This window comes from Bombyx mori, chromosome 4 (assembly GCF_030269925.1).
Source record: "Bombyx mori chromosome 4, ASM3026992v2".
NCBI classification, from domain to species: Eukaryota; Metazoa; Arthropoda; class Insecta; order Lepidoptera; family Bombycidae; genus Bombyx; species Bombyx mori.
The window spans coordinates 13,844,362-13,865,646 of record NC_085110.1 but is presented as its reverse complement, the minus strand read 5'-3'; the positions used below and the strand labels follow the sequence as shown (position 1 = coordinate 13,865,646).

The 21,285-nt window shown below is 34.3% G+C and overlaps 1 protein-coding gene across 2 annotated transcripts in view; it reads left to right on the top strand.

Annotated features, from left to right (window-relative positions):
* Positions 1 to 20,987, top strand: part of LOC101742992 (alpha-tocopherol transfer protein) — a 30,224-nt gene extending 9,237 nt beyond the window's left edge. For both annotated transcript variants that reach the window (XM_004930854.5, XM_038021835.2), the window contains exons 2-6: positions 13,849 to 13,993; positions 16,890 to 16,984; positions 17,599 to 17,749; positions 18,432 to 18,625; positions 18,746 to 20,987. In XM_004930854.5, the coding sequence (XP_004930911.1) occupies positions 13,855 to 13,993; positions 16,890 to 16,984; positions 17,599 to 17,749; positions 18,432 to 18,625; positions 18,746 to 19,093 (927 nt within the window). In that variant the 5' untranslated portion in view covers positions 13,849 to 13,854 and the 3' untranslated portion in view covers positions 19,094 to 20,987. The remainder of the gene's footprint in view (positions 1 to 13,848; positions 13,994 to 16,889; positions 16,985 to 17,598; positions 17,750 to 18,431; positions 18,626 to 18,745) is intronic.
* The last annotated feature ends 298 nt before the right edge of the window (positions 20,988 to 21,285 follow it).

The window sequence follows — 21,285 nt, the reverse complement described above, 5'->3', positions numbered from 1 at the left end:
CAAAGCTTACCAATAAAAGGTAATGGTAACTGCTTGGTGGTCTCAGCATGTTGTTATTTACTATAGCTTTCTCCGATCTGGTCAAGCAATAACGGCAGCTGTCTACTGTGCTGAACTCTGAACAATGATAGCAAAACTTGCAGTGAAACAGCCCCGAGTCATGAATCGATCTTCACCATTATTGCTCCATAATAACACAATACCTCTTACAGCACTAAAATCCGTTTTAACTCTACAGAAACTGCAATTAGAAACCATTCGTCACCCTCCGTATTTACCAGACCTTTATTACCTGGATTACCATTTTTTTCGTGATTTTCTACGTGATAGAAAGTTAGCTTTCTTCTCAGGAGGCAGTACAAAATGCTTTCACACAGTTTGTAGAATCTAATATATATCACGAGAGTTCTATTGCAAAGGCATAAATGACTTTCCTATTAGATGGTAGAAATGTAGAGATAATAATGGTAGAAATTTTGATTATATAAATATGTTAGATGAAAAAAAAAAAAACAATTTCAAATTTTCAGTACAAATCGGCAATTTCATACTTTAACCCCTAAATTTATTTTGCTATTAATCAAATCTTGTAATATTTAAATTTTATGAGTGAATGATTAATAAATTGGTTCGTATTTTTTATCTTTCCTTGATTAACTTAATGTTTTCCTGTTTGTTATCGCTAAGGAATTATTTTCGTCACGATTAAGTTTGTTTGGTTTGAGTCTTATTTGGGAGATATTAGTTGAAATAAAGCAACGCAATATTGGATGTTATCGAGCAAAGAAAACATGTTATGGAATGTTAAGATTGTGGCAGTAGGTCAATCGCTTCGTTAATTTTGTTTTAAGCTAGAAAACAAACAACAGATGACATGTTATCACACCATACTATATAATATTACTTATTTCTGCTTGCTATGTACCCAATGCGTTATTGTTTCTAAATGTATCATTACAAGAATTAGAATCCTTTAAATATACGAAAATTTTTCATTTTTTGTTCTCATCATTTATTCAGTAAACAGGATTGTTACATCACTTTTAACAGTGTAAGAAAAGCGTCAGGTATAGCCAAAGTCAATGTTCGTTACGACCCTTTCATTGTGTGTTCGTGAAGCTTGAAGTAAGCAGACATTAATATGATTTTTAAAAAGTTATTTTACAGGAGATTTTTTTTATTGCTTAGATGGGTGGACGAGCTCACAGTTCACCTAGTGCTATGTGGTTACTGGAGCCCATAGACATCTACAACGATTTTTTATTTATTTATTGCTTAGATGTGTGGACGTGCTCACAGCCCACCTGGTGTTAAGTGGTTACTGGAGCCCATAGACATCTACAACGTAAATGCTCACACACCTTGAGATAAGGTCTCTCTAAGGGCGCTCTAAGGTCTCAGTATAGTCACAACGGCTGCCCCACCCTTCAAACCGAAACACATTACTGCTTCACGGCAGAAATAGGCGGGGCGGTGGTACCTACCCGTGCGGACTCACAATAGGTCCTACCACCAGTAAAAAAGTTACAGTGTATAGGTGTCAATACATATAAGTACATTATAATGCACTGTATTTAATTTTAGAGAGTGGGCTCAATGAAATCGATTTGAAAACAAATGACTGTAGCGATTTTTCCTAGTACCCTAAACAATGAAGATTCAATTCTGCAATCGATTTTTTATCGCCGTTATATTTGAAATACTCGGCAGTATATAAATAGGCTTTGGTAAGTACACACATGTAATTAATATGATTACATTGGGTACGTTATCTTGTTACTAATAAATAGGCATTAAATAATTCTTGTCAACATATTTCGCTTTAATACATACAGCATTAAAATTCCGTACACTACTGACATTTTAGGTTAAGATTACGTTCGCATTAGGTTTAGAAGGCTACATCGGCTAGGTCAGCCTCAAGTTCTGAGCAAAATTTTAAACATTTTAAATTTATGCGCATTCATAGCCAAGCAGTTAGGTTAGGCGCGACACGCACCCTTCGGTTAGATTCACTCATTTGTCGTGTGACCAGGACATTTTGACCTCCAAAAAAAAACCCTAGGAAACCAGCTAGTCGCCGCAACTGTTTCGAGGTTGCGTATTAATTCGCAATATTAGCATACAGTTTATGTGTCGAACAATGTTCGATTGTTTTTAGGCTTAAGTTTATTTATATAAAAGTAACATAATTTTACTTACAATTAGAAAGACTACTTTTCCACTTTTAGGTTACTAAACTACCTTGCATTTTAATTTATATAAATAAAATTCATTAGAAATTGTCTCACGACTGAGTGAGGGCGTGTCCTCGCACGAGAGCAGCGATGCCCTGATGTATCCACCTGTTCCACTCTCAGTGCTGTTCAATTTTTAAAATTCTAACGCTAGTGCAGGCATGTCACCATCCCTAAACGTCATTTCAAAATCATAGAAGAGTCCGACGTGTCATTTAGCCTATAATATCAGCCCGCTGAGTTTCTAGCTAAAGTTGCGAAAGGGCGCGATTCCCATCCACAGCGAGCGTCCTCGAGCTGTTAGGGATAATGTAGTTGTTAACAAGTCTCACCCCTTTTTGCTGAGCTTGGGCTCGCCCACCAGTGCAAGTGAAACTGCAAAAGAAAGGCCTTATAGCAACTATTAAACCCGTATAAGAGTTCCCCTAGCACAACGGTACCAAATTGTACGTTAACCCATAGAGACAGCCCACTGACTTTCTCGACGGACCTTCTCAGTGGGTCGCGTTTCCGATCCGGTGGTAGATTCTGCGAAGCACTGCTCTTGCTAGAGCCAGTGTTATTTTTATTCCTTAACGAAGGGAAGAGAAAGCCCGGTGGTCTTTTGTAATATCCCTTTTCAAAGCAACAAATAATTATAGATTACTCATTATTTAGATTTCTATAAGAAGCAGTTCTAAACAAATCAAAGCGGTCGTGTGCCGCGCTGACCTTGGCCGCGACCGTTGATTCACACACGTGTGAGGCTCACGAACTGGTCCGAACTACATTTACGAATCGCATTCGTGACCGCGAAGTGTTTTTACACGCTTTATATTAGCTACACTTGTATGTATGTTTGTATGTTTGTAACCGACTCCCTTAGACGCGATTTTGACCCACTTGAAATGGCCAGATTTCATTCAAACTTTGTAGATTTATCGAGGACCGATGACAATTCAATATTTAAAAAAAAATTAAAAAAAAAGAGAAAAAATATTGAAAAAATTGAAATTCAACTAAAAATGAAAAATAAATAATAGTTTAAAAAAACTAAAAGATACGCTTTATATAAAATTCAACTAAAAAATAGAAAATAAACTTTTTTTTTTGTTTTTTTAAACTATTATTTATTTTCACTAAAAATAAGTCTAACTAGATATAGACAGGCTAATAAACGTATTGAGAAATTTTTATAGATCAATTAACAATATTACAAGATTATCGTTTTATTGCTAATGTAATAAATGTCCAATTTAAAAAGTTGGTTTAAATGTGTTTAATTTGCATACGTTTTCGAAAATAAGTGATTTTAATCAATTCAGTGATGAATTTCAGAGGATTAAGCTATATGAATAATTTATTCATTAAACAACAACACATAATATTCTTATTCGATTGAAAAAATGATGAAGTTTTTTGTAATATCTACTACCTACTTTATGTTCCTGCGTGGACAGATTTTATTACATTATTCGTTGTTTTTAATTAAGATTATTATGTTTATAATATTATAGACATAGACATTACAATGTGGATACAGCCACCTACGCTGAGTCACGAGGTCTTAATTTTATTACGGCTGTCTCACTCTTCAAACTCGCATGACCAGACATACCTACATCTGACATAGTTGGAAAAGGGCAAGAAAAAGAAGACAGTCAATTAACTAAAATATAATCATTCAAATCTTTAAAAGTAATTTTATAGATAAGTTTGAATAACGATCGACTAGCGATAAAGAAAAATAATATGAAAGAACCCGAATAGGCAAAATAAAAATATGTTTAATGCAAGTTCTTTCGTATAATAATATAAAAGATGATGTCTAGATGAATGTTTCCTATAGACTCCGAAACGACAATACCGATTTCGATGACATTTTATTTATTTATTTATAACTTTATATACTTGACAATATAAAGGCGGACTTAATGCCATAGGCATTCTCTGACAGTCTACCTTAGGGGAGTGCAGAGATGAGCCTTGGCAGGTGTAGTGCTATAGTGATATTGCTTAAACATATGTATATATATAACATACATAATATTTATAGATACAGATACTCGTACTTAAATAAATATATATACATAAATATATACATTTAAATATCAATTAGATGACTGTGCTAGCACTCTGAGAATCAGTTCTCGAACCCTCAAATTAAATTTCTGGAAATCTTCAAATTATCCTAGCGAGTGACTCTGTTTAAGTGAGATGGAGAACATATTGCGTTACTTCATAGCAGCAATAAATGCTTAAAAAAGATATTCTTCTTTGGACAATATTTTCAAATATAACAGTAGCTGTGTGTCTATACTATTTGTTAATATGACTACTGTAGACTCCACAACAGCTAGACCGATTTTAATATTTCTTTAAGGAAATTTTTAGATTGACTAGCAGGGGAAGTTTCTTTTTTTATTTTATTGCTTAGATGGTTGGACGAGCTCACAGCCCACCTGGTGTTAAGTGGTTACTGGAGCCCATGGACATCTACAACGTAAATGCGCCACCCACCTTGAGATATAAGTTCTAAGATCTCAGTATAGTTACAACGGCTGCCCCACCCTTCAAACCGAAACGCATTACTGCTTCACGGCAGAAATAGGCAGGGCGATGGTACCTACCCGTGCGGACTCACAAGAGGTCCTACCACCAGAATGATCGCGATCGAATCATATTCAAAAATCAAAGATAGACAGATCAGCAAAAGGTCCGATTATTTTAGTTTGTAAATAAAATACTTAGTAGTGTCGCACGCTAATGCGAATTTAAATGTATTTAGAGACACGTTAAAAAGTGATAATTTGTGCACGAGGTATGATAATGGTATAAGCGAAAAATATTAGTACCGCATAAATATTGTAACTAAGCTGTATATGTATAATTAATTATGAATACAGCGCACACAGTGCATATTAAAACAACTGGGTGGTAACTTTGTGTGGCTACTTGGAAACCCGAGTAAGGTGTAATGTTACAAAATTCTGCAAACTTACTTTTAAAACAGAATAGGTACGTTGATTCGTTTTGTTGATCGCGATTGTGTATGGTTAGAGGAATTTTAAAAGTAGTATATAATATAATATGTTTAAATAATGTTGTTGTATACGGGCGACCTTCGCCGGATCTTCTCAGTGGGTTCGGATTCTGATCAGTTCCGGTATCAGCTTTTATATTACAACATACATACATTTATAATATAATACAACTTATTTATTTATTTATTACTTTGCATGCAAATACAGGGGTCTAGGCTCCGAATATAATTTTGTCCCATTGGTGTCGTGACACTTTGGTTCGTGAGGTCCTACCGCTATAAGGTTTTTTAAGGAAATAGCAAAAAGGTTAGTCGACATCACAGGAGACTAAAGACCTGGTAGCTACCTCGGACAAGGAATTAGTCTAGCTATTCAAAGCGGGAACGCGGCAAATTTCTTCGGAGCCTTGCCTAAAGGGACTCCTTTTAATAATATATTTTAGTTATTATATTATATTTTTAAGGTATATTGTTAGGTCATTTAGGTCATATATATATTTTTATTAACATATTAAATTTAACAATATACCACTTATTATAATATTATAACAAGGGCTATAATAAGAGTGTGAAAGGCGGTTGCAAACTGTATTAAAAGTCTGATATTGGATAATGTTATTTCTAATCTTCCTTCACTCTTTGCTCTTGCTTTGATAAAGTTGTTGTTTCTAGAATCAAATCAATAATTCAATTCTAGAAAAGATTTCTAGAGTTTTAAGAAATCTATGTTTTTATACGATTATTGTCACAGAGGAGCCCGACCGGGTTCCACTGTGACGTCATATTCATAAAGCTTAGTGCATATTGTACGTGACTAGATTCGTTGTTGTACTTACATTTTCTTATTTCTGTATGGAGCAGATTTTATTCGATTCGATTTAGAGCTCATGTCTCAAGGTGAGAGGTGACATTGTAGGTTATTTACTCACACTCAGTAGACGGAGGAATGTAACAATATTCTGCAACATATTATTCTCGAAAAACAATGTAACGTGACTAGTTAATATTCACGATAAAAAAAACTTAATAAACCTTACTCTTCAATATCAAATACAAGTATGTGAGGTTTGAACCTATAAGGAAATATTACAAAAAAATTGTTACTATGTTGTAATTAATTATTCCTTCGTCAGTGAATAGTTCTTGGTAAATTTTTTTATGATATATTGAAGCTAATAACAGTTTAAATAGTCAATTTAAAATTTGAAAATAATCCTACATATTCGAGTTTATGCTTTTATAATTAAAAACTATTTTGCTTACGCATAGTTTGAGTTGGTTTTCTTTATCATTAAATATGTTAATGATGTTTAAATAAAATAAGCCGTTTATTCCGCTTTATTATATTATCATTTATTAAAACGCATATAATTTAATTATTATGGAAAAGACAGCAAAAACTTGGACACGTTTCTTCTCTAACTAGCTTATTAATTGAAATGGTCATAAGAACGTCTTAAGAAAAAATATAGCTTGGTATTATTCACCAAATGTAAATCTTAGTTCAATTGTTTTTTTATTTATTTTTTATTGCCTTTGTAGGCAGACGAGCCATACGGCCCACCTGATGGTGAGTGGTTACCGTCGCCCATGGACTTCAGCAATGCCAGGGGCAGAGCCAAGCCGCTGCCTACCGCTTAATACTCTCCACAAGCCTCGTTTGAAGAAGGACATGTCATGTTAGCTACAAAACAATGCTTCGTTCTTGAAAAACATAAACTATATATTTTAATCACAACACATTTTTTACTCAATACATTATACATAAACGTATGTTTACCACCAATCGGACGAGGTACCTACCATAAAGCGCGGCTGATCCTGTCGAGGTCGTCTATTTTTATTTATTTTCCATAAAACCGGTTCGCTTCTTCCCCCTTTAACCCAGAGCCACGGAAAGATCCGGACAACCTTGCACGCAAACAGTTGAAACAAGTATCTTACTACAATTATGTATATTGTTTTATCTAATGCTTTAGTTGTTAGTATAAATATTCATATGTACATAGGTTCTTATGAAGTTTATTGAATTTAAAATTTGTTATTTTTTAACGAATTCATATAAATTTAAATCGTGTTACGCAATTAATATTGCTTGACTTTAAGCTTGAATTTAATGAGAACGTAATAAGCAATAATTATATGAAATAGCAATTTTGGTTTATAGTCCATGTTCAAATGAGCGCTTGCTTTAAAGTAATAATATGTTCGTGTTTTTGACACGATTTTAGCCACATTTCTTCCAAAATTAACAAATAATAATTCAATAAATAATATTCATAATGTTTACTGTATGCATTAGGTTTGTATTCCTAATTCTTCTTTCCTTTTGCGGGCCTACTGGAAGAGATTTCAACATGAAATCAGTAGTGCCCTTGTACTCTGTATCCTTATTGTCGTGTTCTTTCTAACAGCTGTATGTACAAAATATATTAAATAAATAAAAAATAAATAAATGAAAGTAAAATTAATAATTGTAAATTAAAAAAAATGCTGTTAACATCCGCCAAGATTGTTATAAGTTAAATTTCGGAAACAATAATAGCTTGGAATTGTTTCCACAAACAACCTATTTGAATTTCATTTGATTTTCGCAGAAGTCATAAACAACCGGAAACAAAACCGTTTTCGACTTGTTTTGATATTTTATTGTAATATCGATGACCTTCAACAGATTTTCGACAGCCTCAATAAAATGTGGGCCTTAAAATTTAGCCTTATATCAATAGTTCCTTGTTTACAAATATTAATCGTGACCGTTAGATTTGAATTTCTAACAGTTTCATTTGTACCATATGTAGGTACTTGTTTAAAATTAACGTTTTAAATAGATCTTTAAAGTTACCGTTTTACAATACTGGCCATTTGAAACGTAATTCATGCTTGACTGGCAATAAATTCTAAATTCAAATGAATTTTATTCTAAAAATAATAGAATTATATTTTGAAATTCAGTCATTTGTTTATTGGGTGTTTTGTTCTTTTCATTAATACGGACATGATACAAATCTATATATTAATACGTGAAGCAAAAACTTTGTATCCCTTTTTACGAAAATTGCGCGGATGGAGGAGTATGAAATTTTGCATACTTATAGAGAATATAGAGAAGAAGTGCACAATGCTAATATGTTTTTTAAATAATGCATAAAAGATACATTAAATCAATAAAGAAAACATTTGACACACTACATACCATGTATTTGACGCACACACGCATGCATACTATTTATTGTCAAACTTTTGTTCTTGACATCTGTTGTCAAATTGAGAATAGATTAAATTTTAATATTGTTTGTCTTTATTAATATTTTTTATAGTGTAGCCTTGGCGAAATTTGTGATTATAGAAGTATAAAATACAATCATAATAGTGTACAAACTTACAATTCCAATTAATTATAGTCGAATTTCGACTACTGCGGGACCTCTACTACTTGTAATTATCGAATAAGAGTTCGGGAACAATGCCGCACAGAGGACTCACAACATTACGCGTACGGAGTAAACGCTACAAACGAACGCATGACTCGTTATTATAGTTTTAATGATTCCGACATGCAAATATTGATCTAAAAATGAATCCCGTAGTCGCCCGAACACTAAAGTCAACAACGTAGAATTTAAGCCGGTAGTGGAAGCTGCCGATACTAAACATACAGCCGAGTTAGTAGCCGCTTTGAAAAAAAATGTCTTGCCTTGCTTAACAGTCACAGGAACGAAGGAATTTTGAGCTGCATTGTCTTTTTCGATGAAAAATTGATTATTTTTGATAAGCGGCATAATGCTGGTTAGATCCTCGTTCAGTATGTACGCAATGCCTCAAACGAAAAGTTTACCCCTAAAAAATCATGGTCACTGTTTTGTGGTTCAGTGCCAGAATATCTAAACACAGTTTCTTACTAAAGGGCATCTTATTACTGCGGATGTGTACTATGAGGACCTGGATGCAAAATGCCTTGGTTAATCTTTCGTTCTTGCTGATCCTACACGACAACACTTGACCTCATACGCCATAACATACGACAGACGGTCTCTAAGCTACAGGAGTTAGGGTTAAAAGTTTTACGTCATCCATTGTACTCACCAGACCTCGCGTCGACAGACTTTTACTTTACCAAAGCTTGGACAGCTTCTTGGCAGAGGAAAATCCAACACCCGAGAGACAGTACCAAATGCCTTTGAAGAGTTTGTTGAGTCCCGTATACTTGACTTCTTTAAGAAGGCCATTGAACAAATATTATTGCGCTGGCAGAGACGCATCGATACCATGGGTATAAATTTGAATATAAATATGGGGCATATTTTGGTTGATAGAAATAAAAAATGCTTATAAAAAAACTGACTTTCTGTATACGAGTATTAAGCGGCAACTTTGTAGGTAATATATTTTAAATGCACCAATTAAAATGAATGAATACCTCGTTATTTTAGCCAAATATAAACTATATCTCAATTAGTTCAACCTTTAATATTTTAATTTTTAATTTGTTTAACTTTTATAATTACTATGCAAAAATATAAGTACCAAATACTGTTGAGTTAATTAAGTAAATTTCATCATATTCACTGAAAATATACTAAAAGTTTTGTTTTTGTAAATGTAGCTAGACAGGTCACCGGGCCAACGCCAGTTATTGTTTACCTTCACTCTAGCCTTAAAGGTAGGTCATCGTAAAACACGAATATGAAATCTAACATTAATTCTAATGTTTGAAATTCAAAGTTTAGTTGAATTCATAATTTTGAAGTTGAGTTGTGAATTTATGTTATCTTTAATCTATACATATAAAAGAAAGTCGTGTTAGTTACATTATTTATAACTCAAGAACGGCTGAACTGATTTGGCTGAAAATTGGTGGGGAGGTAGCTTAGCATCAGGAGAAGGACATAGGATATTTTTTATCACGTTTCTGTGGGATGTGACATAAAATGTGGCATAACAAAACGCAACAGATATGGAATAACAAAACGCAACTGACAGCTAAACGTAATGTAGTTTATGGTTAATTATAGTAAAATTTTGAAGTTGACCGGTTGATGTATTTGTTTCGAGTTTCTATTAGCTTATTGTGCCGAGATGGGTAATCATTAAGAAAGCCATGTCGCTACCAACACGATCAAATCTTTCCCGACGAAACCGTAATGCAACTAGGATTCGAAACTTTGCGAGTGAAAGGACTGAAGAAGAACAAGAAAATATAATAATAATAACTAAAATACATGGCCAATAAAGAATCATTAAAATACTTGCTTTTTTAATTTATATTAATTGTCCAAATAAAAAATTGACCTTGATCTAAAGTCTGCCCATTTATTGCCTCTAAGGCGGAACAAAGTTCGCCGGGTTCGCTAGTGTTAAATATTTTAATTCACTTTCGCATTGAACTATTACAACTTAATTAAAACAAATATGAACATTTTATATCATCAGACTACTTTTTTTTACGCCACTTTAACTGATTTAGGTAGAGCTAAGATAACAACAGCGGATGCGGATAGATTATGTGGAAGTAGATGTAATAGCTCTCGAGTTACTCGTATAGCCGGAGTAGTATACTGTATCTTTATTAATTATGGCTTCCCATCACTCGTCTATTAGCCGTAGTAATAACCTCAATGAACTTTTTTTTATTGATTTTTTTTATTTTTTATTGCTTAGATGGTTGGACGAGCTCACAGCCCACCTGGTGTTAAGTGGTTACTGGAGCCAGTAGACATCTACAACATAAATGCGCCACCCACCTTGAGATATAAGTTCCAAGGTCTCAGAATAGTTACAACGGCTGCTCCACCCTTCAAACCGAAACGTGTTACTGCTTCACGGCAGAAATAGGCTGAGCGGTGGTACTTACCTGCGCGGGCTCACAAGTGGTCCATCAGTGGTGGCATCAGTCTCATATGCATAATTTCTTTCAAATACTTATTTATGGTAGGTAGGTAGGTATCTTGACTTTGAAAGTTTCTGCATTTAATGTACTTACTTGATTGTTTTGCGAAGCGGACAGCGCCTGTAAAAAATTGTACTTAAATTAAATTGCCATTTCTCTAGACAGCTCGTAAGTGAAAGTATTTTTTATCTTATTACCCATAATTTCTAGTACTTAAACTATTATTACTTTAAATGTGTATTTCGATTTTATTGACCTCTACGAATGTTTTATTGGCGTTATGGGCAGATCAGCGCAGGACCGCTGGCCATTAAAAAGTTACCAGGCCATGGACAGCAGACCGAGAATGTTGGTGTCTGCCTTGACACACGGCATCAAAGCCTCAATGAGTGCTAGACAAAATAGGCAAGACAGTCACAGCACCAGTAACCATATTGCTCTTTAAAAGTTTTGTTCGTGCGATTTAGCGTGATTAATTTTCCAAATACGTTATATACGGTAATATAAATCTAGAAAATACGCAATAAAACTAAGTGAAGATTTTATTTAAATAAAAATGGACTGTTATTAAAAAGTGGCGCTATAAAACGCATACCCACAACAGTAATGTGACTACATGAGGTCACTCGGTTAAGTACGACTACTACATTGCCTATTTATGCCACGAATCAGTAGCTTGATGAGCTATTTCTCAAGGTGGAGGGCGGCATTCACGTAGTGATGTCTATGACCATCGGTAACCACTTAATACCAGGAGTGCCGTGAGCTTGTTCATCCGTCTAAGAAGTAAATCAATAATTGAAAAACGATTTTACGTTTTGGGGTTATTCACTGTTTCAAAGTTAAGTTAATAACATGAATTATATGGAAATGATCGAGGGAGGAGGCTATTAGGGGCTATTTTATATCTTCTGTTTAATATCTTCGCAAAGATTTAATTATTCATTTCACAGTATTTAGGCAAATAAAATTAAAACCCTTGATACTTAATTGTTAAGATTTTTTTCCATTAGCTAATTGCATAGACTGCCACGCCAATTATTACACCATACGTTATTAAAACTTAATTCTACGGGTCCCTACGGTTTTCGAATACTAAAAACCTTGAACATAGAATTCTGTTGTTTGAGATATTTGCTCTTTACAAACCTCCACCTCCTGAAAATAGTTATATAGACACTTTGATTGTGTTTAAAAAGCAAGGTTAAACTTGTTTAAATATTTTTGTAACAAGTGTGGTAATATAATGAAGTATTGTTTTAGTAAATATAAACATACTTAATGTTTTATAGTTTAGCAAGTAAAGTGTGAAGCCTCGTCATTGTTGACGCAAACTAAGTTCTTCTTATTGGTTGCGCTTGACAACACGTAATTGCTTTATGACTGGCAATATAATATATATCATCTGGTGAGCTATGAGTTCTTCCCCCATTTATTACAAAGAAAATTCGTACCTAGTTTTGCAGTTAAAAAAACACGCTTCAGTAGCAAACCGGACTAAAATTCCATTAATAATTTGGTGATCGGTTATCGTGGTCAGTATATTGGGCCAAAGTAATAAATAAATATAATATGGTAATTGGGAGACCGAAACTTGGAGATCGCGTATGTTCAGTAGTGGACGTCTCTGAGCTCTCGATTATAATAAGTATTATTATTGGTCCTTAATAGGTGTAAAAAATTTAAAAGTTAATCTAACGTCTTGAAGTTGATGAAAAAGGAACTGAAAATTTCAGTTACATAAATAGCGTATTACATATATGCAAGACTATGTGGGGGCATGATACCGACCCAAATAATAAGGAAGAATTAAAAAAAAAATCCTCCTCCTCCTCTTTCAGTCCTCCTCCTTCAGTCGATCGCTCATTGCTGAGCATCGTGATGCGCCCGCCTGTGACCTTTTTTTGTAGTTTGTAGTCACTTTTGTCGGTCAGTGGCACAGTGAAGTGCTTGGCTCAGTGTCATGTCCAGCCACTCGGATACTTGGTCACTCCATCTTCTTCGGCTCCGACCTCTGGATCTTCTTTCATTCAGTTTACCCGTCACTATGAGTGAAATAAAATTTAAGCAACATAAAAAAATATTTTAGAAGAAATAGTTCTATTAAATATTGCAATAGGACTAGTATACCGGTGCGTGTACAATCACTCGCTCTTCAATATGGCATAGAAGTACAATTTTAAGTTCCATCGATTTAGATAATTTACAGATAGCAATTCTTTTTTTTTGGGGCGGTGGGCGATTCTTCTACAAGGGGTCCCGTGCCTAAAAAGCGAGCGGCGTATGTCGATCCTGATGGTCCACATACGCTGGGAGCGGGCTGCGGGCCCAAGGATCGTATTTAGGGCCCAACACACTAAACGATTCCTCTACATTCCTGCCCAAGAACCGAGGCTGAGTATGGGGGTTACTGCGGTCAACACTGCAATCACGCCCCCAAGGACTCCCAGCCGATGGAGCCTTTGAAGACTCTGGAACGTGGGCTGTCTAAGTACGGCGGCCAGTCAGGACGCCCAGGCAGTGCTGCTGGTTTCCTAAGAGACCCCGCTGGGCCAGAGTCAGCTTCCCTGGGACGCGATGCACTGCCAACCGGTCACTCATTTTTCATTCATAGCGTGCTGCGCGGCGTCGACCCCCCCAATGTTTAAATTAACATAAAAACGAATCTCTTTTGATAATTTATTTTAATATACTTGCAGTCCAACATGCCGACTCCGGATTACAGCGTGGACTTGGACCTCGGCGAGCCCCCGCCAGAGATCCAAGACTACGCTCGTCAGCATTGCGGCGAGGACCCCAATACTCGACTTCAAGCCATCTACGAACTAAGGGACATGATTTATGGTGAGCCTTCAAAAGTCGTAATACTCGTAATAAGACCTATTTCCTTATACATATTTATGTATATACTGTGTTATATTATATTTAATTGAATCCTGTATTAGTGAAACAATAATTTCAAAGCTGATCTCCGTCGGTATTGTGACATTTAAAATGATCTAAGCTATGTATGAGTTCGAATATTTAATTATTAACAAGAGATATTGGGTTCTTATTTAGCGTTCGCTGTTTTCTAGTGCTGATTATCGTGAAGGCGATATTTTAAAGTAATAAATTCACTTGAAATTCAATTGAATGATTTATAGTTTTTGGCATTTACATAGGTACTATTTTTAGACAGCCGCGCAATAAAATTATAATCATTTTAATTGTATCAATGAGTATTAATTTGTATAATAGCATCCGATCACTAAAATTATGTAAGTGATAAATTAAACGCAAAAATGTATATATAATAAATAAATTTATGTAATATACTTCTTTCCAGTAAGGTAACATGAATATTAAGGTCACTCTGTACAGAGTGGCTAGAGATCAAGACTAACCACTAGCTATTATTACGTATATAATAATAATATATGTTCTATGTACCGAGCTGTTCTACAAAGAGGAAAGAAATACTTCGAGGATAGATTTTTGGTCCTTTTTTCAACGAGGTCTTGGTTTTTCTTGTGTTAAGTCACTATCAGAGCCCATAGACACCATAACGCGAATTTCTTAGCTGATTTTGAGACATGAGGTCGATGTCTCAACTGCAGAATGGTAGAGCGGTAGACTTCTTCGAATTGGACGCACAGCTAATCCACTTCAGAAAATAGTTACTTTTTCCGAATTCCGAACCGGATTGTTTTACATATAGCTAACAGATATGTCAAACGGATAATAATCTTTATATAATCTTTCTAAGTTCAAATCAGCTCTAAGTTAAGTTAAGCCAGCTCAAAATTCAGTTACTAAATCATGAAGCGTTTATATATGTATTTTTGTTATAATACTCCATCAAATTAGTTTAAATACTATGAGAATATTATAATTTAAAAACAAAATTCAATGAGCAGAAAAAACGATATTATTCTATGCACAGAGAGACTACGTACTACTCACATGATTACGTTTCACCTACACACAATTTGTACTTGGCATGAATTTTATGCAATCGACGACGGGGCATTGGACTCTGTCCTTTGTACATTTATTATATCCTCTAGTTCACAAGCGACCAATGAGTTTCATTAATTTGTCGTTAGTGTATTTATATATTTATTCAACAAACGATGACATGTATAATACATGTAAGTTACAATAATTTAATATCGGCTTACTGAATGAAATGTTGGGACAATTTTGTAAATCAGTTTGCTAGTTTGCTGTTCCTTCAAAAACATATCTATGATCGAAAATCGTAAGATAATTGTGAAGTCATAGTTTCATGAAAGTAAACGCGAGTACATTAGAGCTCAAATCTTTTATTTTTTATGTTTAAAATGTACTATTTCTAAGCAAATATGTATGTTGCATACGTTCATGAAAGATTTCCACGATGTAGGAGCAACAACGTGTAATTAAAAAAAAAAAGATGTGTGGTGTCGTGGGATACTGGATAGGAACGAAGTTCCTTATTATAAAAATATTAATTTTAAGTTCTATTCGAGGTATAAAGAAAATAACTATTTGGGTATACATTTTTTATTATGATTTTTTTATTGATAAAAATAAAATTAGAACTACTTTACAAAGTTATCAACTTTATTTTATTCGCAATGATTTATAAAAAATATATAATCATGTTATAATATACAAAGAAACAGCTATTATATGAATAATAATAATAACCGTCATCACGTAGACTATACATTAGACACTGTATAGCCATCATACTAAGAATATACATAAATAATAAAAACCTTACGTTACGGACGTTTTTTCCCGGTTAGGGTACTCATCCGCATCGTCCCATAAGGAAATTCGTTCCAAAAAATGAACCAGAAAATATCATATATTTGCAACATTACTGGTGGCAGAACGTATTGTGGGTCTAGATAGGTAGGTGGATCACCATTTATGTATATTTCTGTCGCGGAACAGGAATGCAGAGTGATTGGATGGATGAAAAACCCGTTACTCTCATGTTTTCATGATGGTAGCTTCGTTGTGATGCTTATGTGCTCCGGTAATCATTTAACATCAGATAGGCCGTGAACTCATCTCTCATTTAGTACAATAAATAATAAATATCAATCGGTTATTAGATTGAATGATGTAAATAATCCGAAGTTTTTGGAATCGAGGACAAAATATGTAAATTGATGCCAATTGCATATATCATGTTTATAGGTCAATTTAACTATTAACCACAAAAAATACTTTGAGGAAATTCGATTTCAATTAATTTTCAATGATCAACGATATTATTGAGAATAACAAAACCAATTAATTAACAAATTAGGGTCAATTGGAGTGCGGTCACAATATTATTGCTCTTGCATGTGCAATCTGAAACAGCGCGCCGATGAAATTTCAACTGTACTCAATTTATTTTTATTTGTTACCATCGATCGCAATTGCGATTGTTACTGATATCGATTCATAGCAATATAAATAAACATAACAATTAACTATTCAGTTTTATTTTCTTTTGTTTTTTGTACGACGCTTCATAATAATAGTGCATTTTGTCGATTACTTTGGAATATAGCAATAAAAATAATTTGAGTATTGCAGAACATTATTACATCCGCTATAAAACAAAAGTCACGGCATCTCAAAAACCGCATTATTGTTCATAATTTTGGTAATAAAATACCATGCGTGATACACAAATATATCGACATTTCATAACGTTTCATTCGGTAAATTTTACTTTTTGTTGATATTTATACATAAAGTTTTCACATTTCAGAGCGCGGTGAATGTACCCCTCACAGGATGGATGATGAATTCCTGATTAGATTCCTTCGTGCTCGAAATTTCATACCACAAAAAGCTCATAGATTGGTGAGTAAATAGTTTGCTGCAAGGAAAATAAAAGTTTTTTAACATAGCGTCTAGGATGACTCAGGGGACCACCGTTTAGCAATCGATGGATCCTGATCTTCGCCGGCTCATCTGTAAATCTAAAAAAAATATCAAACGAGAAATCATTAATATTTTGTGATAACAATTTAAAGTATTTTTTTATTTACTTCTTAGATATTTTTCTTAGACATTGCGGGCACATCTAGTACAAATATCAATGCTAGTATTACAGTTGTACAACTAATCAAAAAATGTGTGCGTGTACTAGTGTACACACGTAAGAAGTGAAACTTCTTTATGGCCTTATTTTTCGAAAAATGATCTACATGCAACTTTCTAGAAATTGGTTAAATAAAGTTAAATTAGATAAAGTTTAAACAAAAGGATTTTATTATCATAGACATGAATACAAAAAAGATGGCGCGTAACGGAAAAATGTGACGCGTAACCGAAAAATGTGACGGTAAATTTTTTTCCAACGCCGATAAAGAAGTTTCACTTCAATAAATATTTTAAGCGAATAGAGGTTGTTAAGAAAATAACAAAAGGAAAATAAAAACTTACATTATCGAAAGCATTTATTATGATTACAGCTCGTAAACTACTATCAGTTCAGAGCAGAGAATCCGGATTTGTTCGAGAACATTCATCCTATGGATCTTCACGCCATCGGGGACGCAGATATCATGACGGTACCACCGTACCGCGGACCCGATGGGCGCAGACTCATTATATATAAATTTGGTAATTATAATCATTTCCTACAATAATGGACGAGTGACACAAAAGAACAATGATAAATAATAAACGAGCGGTTTTTGTCGTCATAATTTCAACCCGTTCACAAAGAAAATCACTTGAAATGAAAAATAAAATATGTAGTAAAAAAATTAGAATTTTCTTCACGAGATTTAATAAAATTTCAATGTAATAAGTTTTTCGAATGGAATCGATTTTTGTTTCTCAGAATGTCGAAAAGCCGCTGTAAGGATTCTTGGGATCCTTAAATTTGAAAACCCTGCTTTGATTTATTTCATTTCTGTGTAATAGCAAAATGGGAGCCCGTAGGTATAGATAATTATAGATCGGGCATTACTTTGAGTTTTCAAAATTTTACTATTTACCACACACGTACAGGGAGCTCGCGTAGGTAGTTATTGCCATCGTGTCTATTTCTGCCACGAAGCAGCTGTAATATATGGGAAAACCATTTTCATAAATATCAGACTTTTGCCTTGATCAGATCTTAAGATGGCTGCTAGCGTTCACCATGTCATGTCTATCGGTTCTCTTATTTACTTCACACCAATAGTTCCTTTGTTTGAAGCTAATGACTGCAAAAAAATGATAAAAAAAACACTTGGTAATTATTATTCCATAGTTAAACAATTTAAAAAGACAAATAGTAATCTAATTTCCATTTTAGGTAATTGGGACCCAAAGACCATTTGCGTGGAAGAATTGTTCAAAGCAACAATCCTTAGCCTAGAACTGGGTATGATGGAGCCGCGTACTCAGATCCTGGGGGCAAGTGCTCTGGTCGACCTGGAGGATCTTGGCTCCCAGCATGTGTGGCAGTGTACGCCGTCTGTAGCAGCCAAATTACTCAAGATACTTGTGGTTTGTATTAAAAGACCATATTTTACCAACATAAAGTTGTTTTAATATTAAGGTCACAATTTTAATTAAAATATCAATTTTTTTTCTTAAATTTTTATCTAATATCATGTTTCTCGACAGAATTGCTACCCAACGAAGATACACGCGATCCACATAATCAATCACTCCTGGATCTTCGACAAAGCTTACAGCGTTTTTAAGCCATTCTTGAACGACGTCATGAAATCGAGGATCTATTTCCACGGTAATGACGTCACATCGCTTCACAAGCACATCAGCCCGGACTATTTACCCGAAAGCTATGGCGGTGTCTGGCCGGATTACTCCTACACTATTTGGTTGGATTCTTTGCGTAAAAACGTGGTCGTCGCCAAGGAAATGATATCATGTGGTTACAAATTCCGTGAACATGAATTAAACCAAGACGTCCTTGAACATTTGACTAAGGAAGGCATTCAAATATCCTAAATAATAGAGAGTATGTTTCCTCATATTAAGTATCAAAGTTTTCTTCTATTAAGTTTTTTTTTTTAAATCATATGCCTAGATTTTAAAAAAAATCGTAATTATAAGTTAGTAATGAGTAAGTCGAACATGTTCTTGCCTTTTAAGTTTAGACAATAGTTTTAAGATTTTATTTGACATAGTTTTTTACTGGTAGTCTTTATGAAAATTATTTTTAATTTTTTATTTCTATTTTGTTTTTATTATATTTAGTTAGAGTCTCAGTTGCCATCATAAATTCCTCTTGTAAATACATTTGGTTAGAGACACAAATACCAAATAACTACAATAAAAAATAAGTATCTGTATTTATAATGGTCTTCAAGTAAATCTAAACGCTTAAAAAAAAATTCGAATTGCTTCACAACAGTTTAATTTGGCGATTGGTTTAAAAAAAGTATTTTGCTTTTCCGAAATTCATCAACTTAATTGAATTTCGTAAGATTTTGGATGCTAGAATAGTGTTTTAAAAAAGTATTTTTCGCCTCCTGTAAGCAATAGCGCAGAGGGGCTCGGGCTTTGGTTCCAGGTCGAAGTCAGATGTTTTGATAATCCTTATGGTATTTGGAGTCAGGGTACGATTGCATTTGACTTGCATATCTAAAGGTGTGATTCCGAACTCGGCAACAAGCAGCAGTTGCTGCAGTGCTGTCACTAAGGTACTGCCCAGCAGTGACGCGTCTGCCGCCGCAGCAAGAGTACCTACGTGAATGTGTTGGTCTGTCGCGGCGGTAGGGCGACACTGACGCGTAGCAGTCCTGCCGCTACATTGCTACCGCGACACTGCTGCCTAGCTCGGAATGTAATCTCATATAAGCTTATAGAGATTGTATGGGGACCAATAGTGCCGCGACAACACAGCTGCGGCAGAACTGCTGCGTGCAGCGTAGTTCGGAATCATATCTTAAGTTTCCAGCGCCCATAACAAGGAGCTAATCCTAGTTTGTTGATTGTAGGTTTATTGAATGTAGGATTAAATTTTAACAAATTTAGTTAATCATAATACTAATTAGGTTAATAAACTTATGTAAATAGTTTTTAAGTACGTTCGTCAAACGTCTGTGATAAAATAGTAGATGACATTTAGTGCGCTTTGAAAAATATCGCAAAGTCAACTGTGTGAATGCTTTGGCAAATTTGGTTCATGAAATGTGCGTTTGTATGAAAATTATAAAAGTGCATCCAATTCGTTAAATGTTATATTAAACGTGGAAAATATTCTTTGAACAGAAGACAGTCTAGACTGTGTTTCTTTGAGCAATGAATTCTAAATTAATTGGCCTTGTGTATCTATTAATCGATTATGGCCATAGTGCAGCTGCAGATTGTGTTGATTCCTGCGTTTTTGTGAGTGTGGTATTTGGAAAAAAAAGTGGTCATTGTGTTATTATAGCATCTGAAAACTGTTACTATTTTTTTCTGTGTTGTGTTATCATATTGTTATCATTCAACGGTGATATATCAACGGTCATTGTGGTATCATAGCATCTGAAAACTGTTTCTGTTTTTTTTCTGTAAATGCCTGTAATTTCTTGATCCTTGTTTGTTGATACTACGATATCCAAATGATTTTTGCTGAGATGATTTGTCATGAAGTAATTGATCTAAAGTTCTTGTTGATGCTTAGGAAAATAATAAACAAGTTTATAACACTACACACGAACGCGTACAAAACGAAAAACCAAATTCGATGTTATGATTACGATGTCCATAATTTAAGTAGATATTCTTCATGAGCATGGTGTGAATGATTCAGTAGTAAATCTTTTTATTATAGTTTTATATTCCTTAATATTGTATTACATTACTTAAGCTTGATCGTTCATACGAAAATAAAATTAAGGTTACATTAAAATAAGATGTGGCTTTTATTGTAATTCCTTTGATTTATGCAGCTTTTAAGGTTATAGAAGCAGAGTTTGAAAGTGAATTTCTCGAATTCAATTCACTTACACTTTTTATAGTTTATCACATATATTTTTGATTTTTTGATTTCCATTGTAGACAATCAAAGCAAAGATAGGGCCCACCCGAAGATAAGTAGTTCCGTTGCTCATAGATGTCAGCAATAGTCAAGCTTCTGGCCACTCAGGCTGTCGTGCGCGTTATACAGGGTGTCCCACAGTGAGTATGTCGAGCCAAAACATGGCTATAGT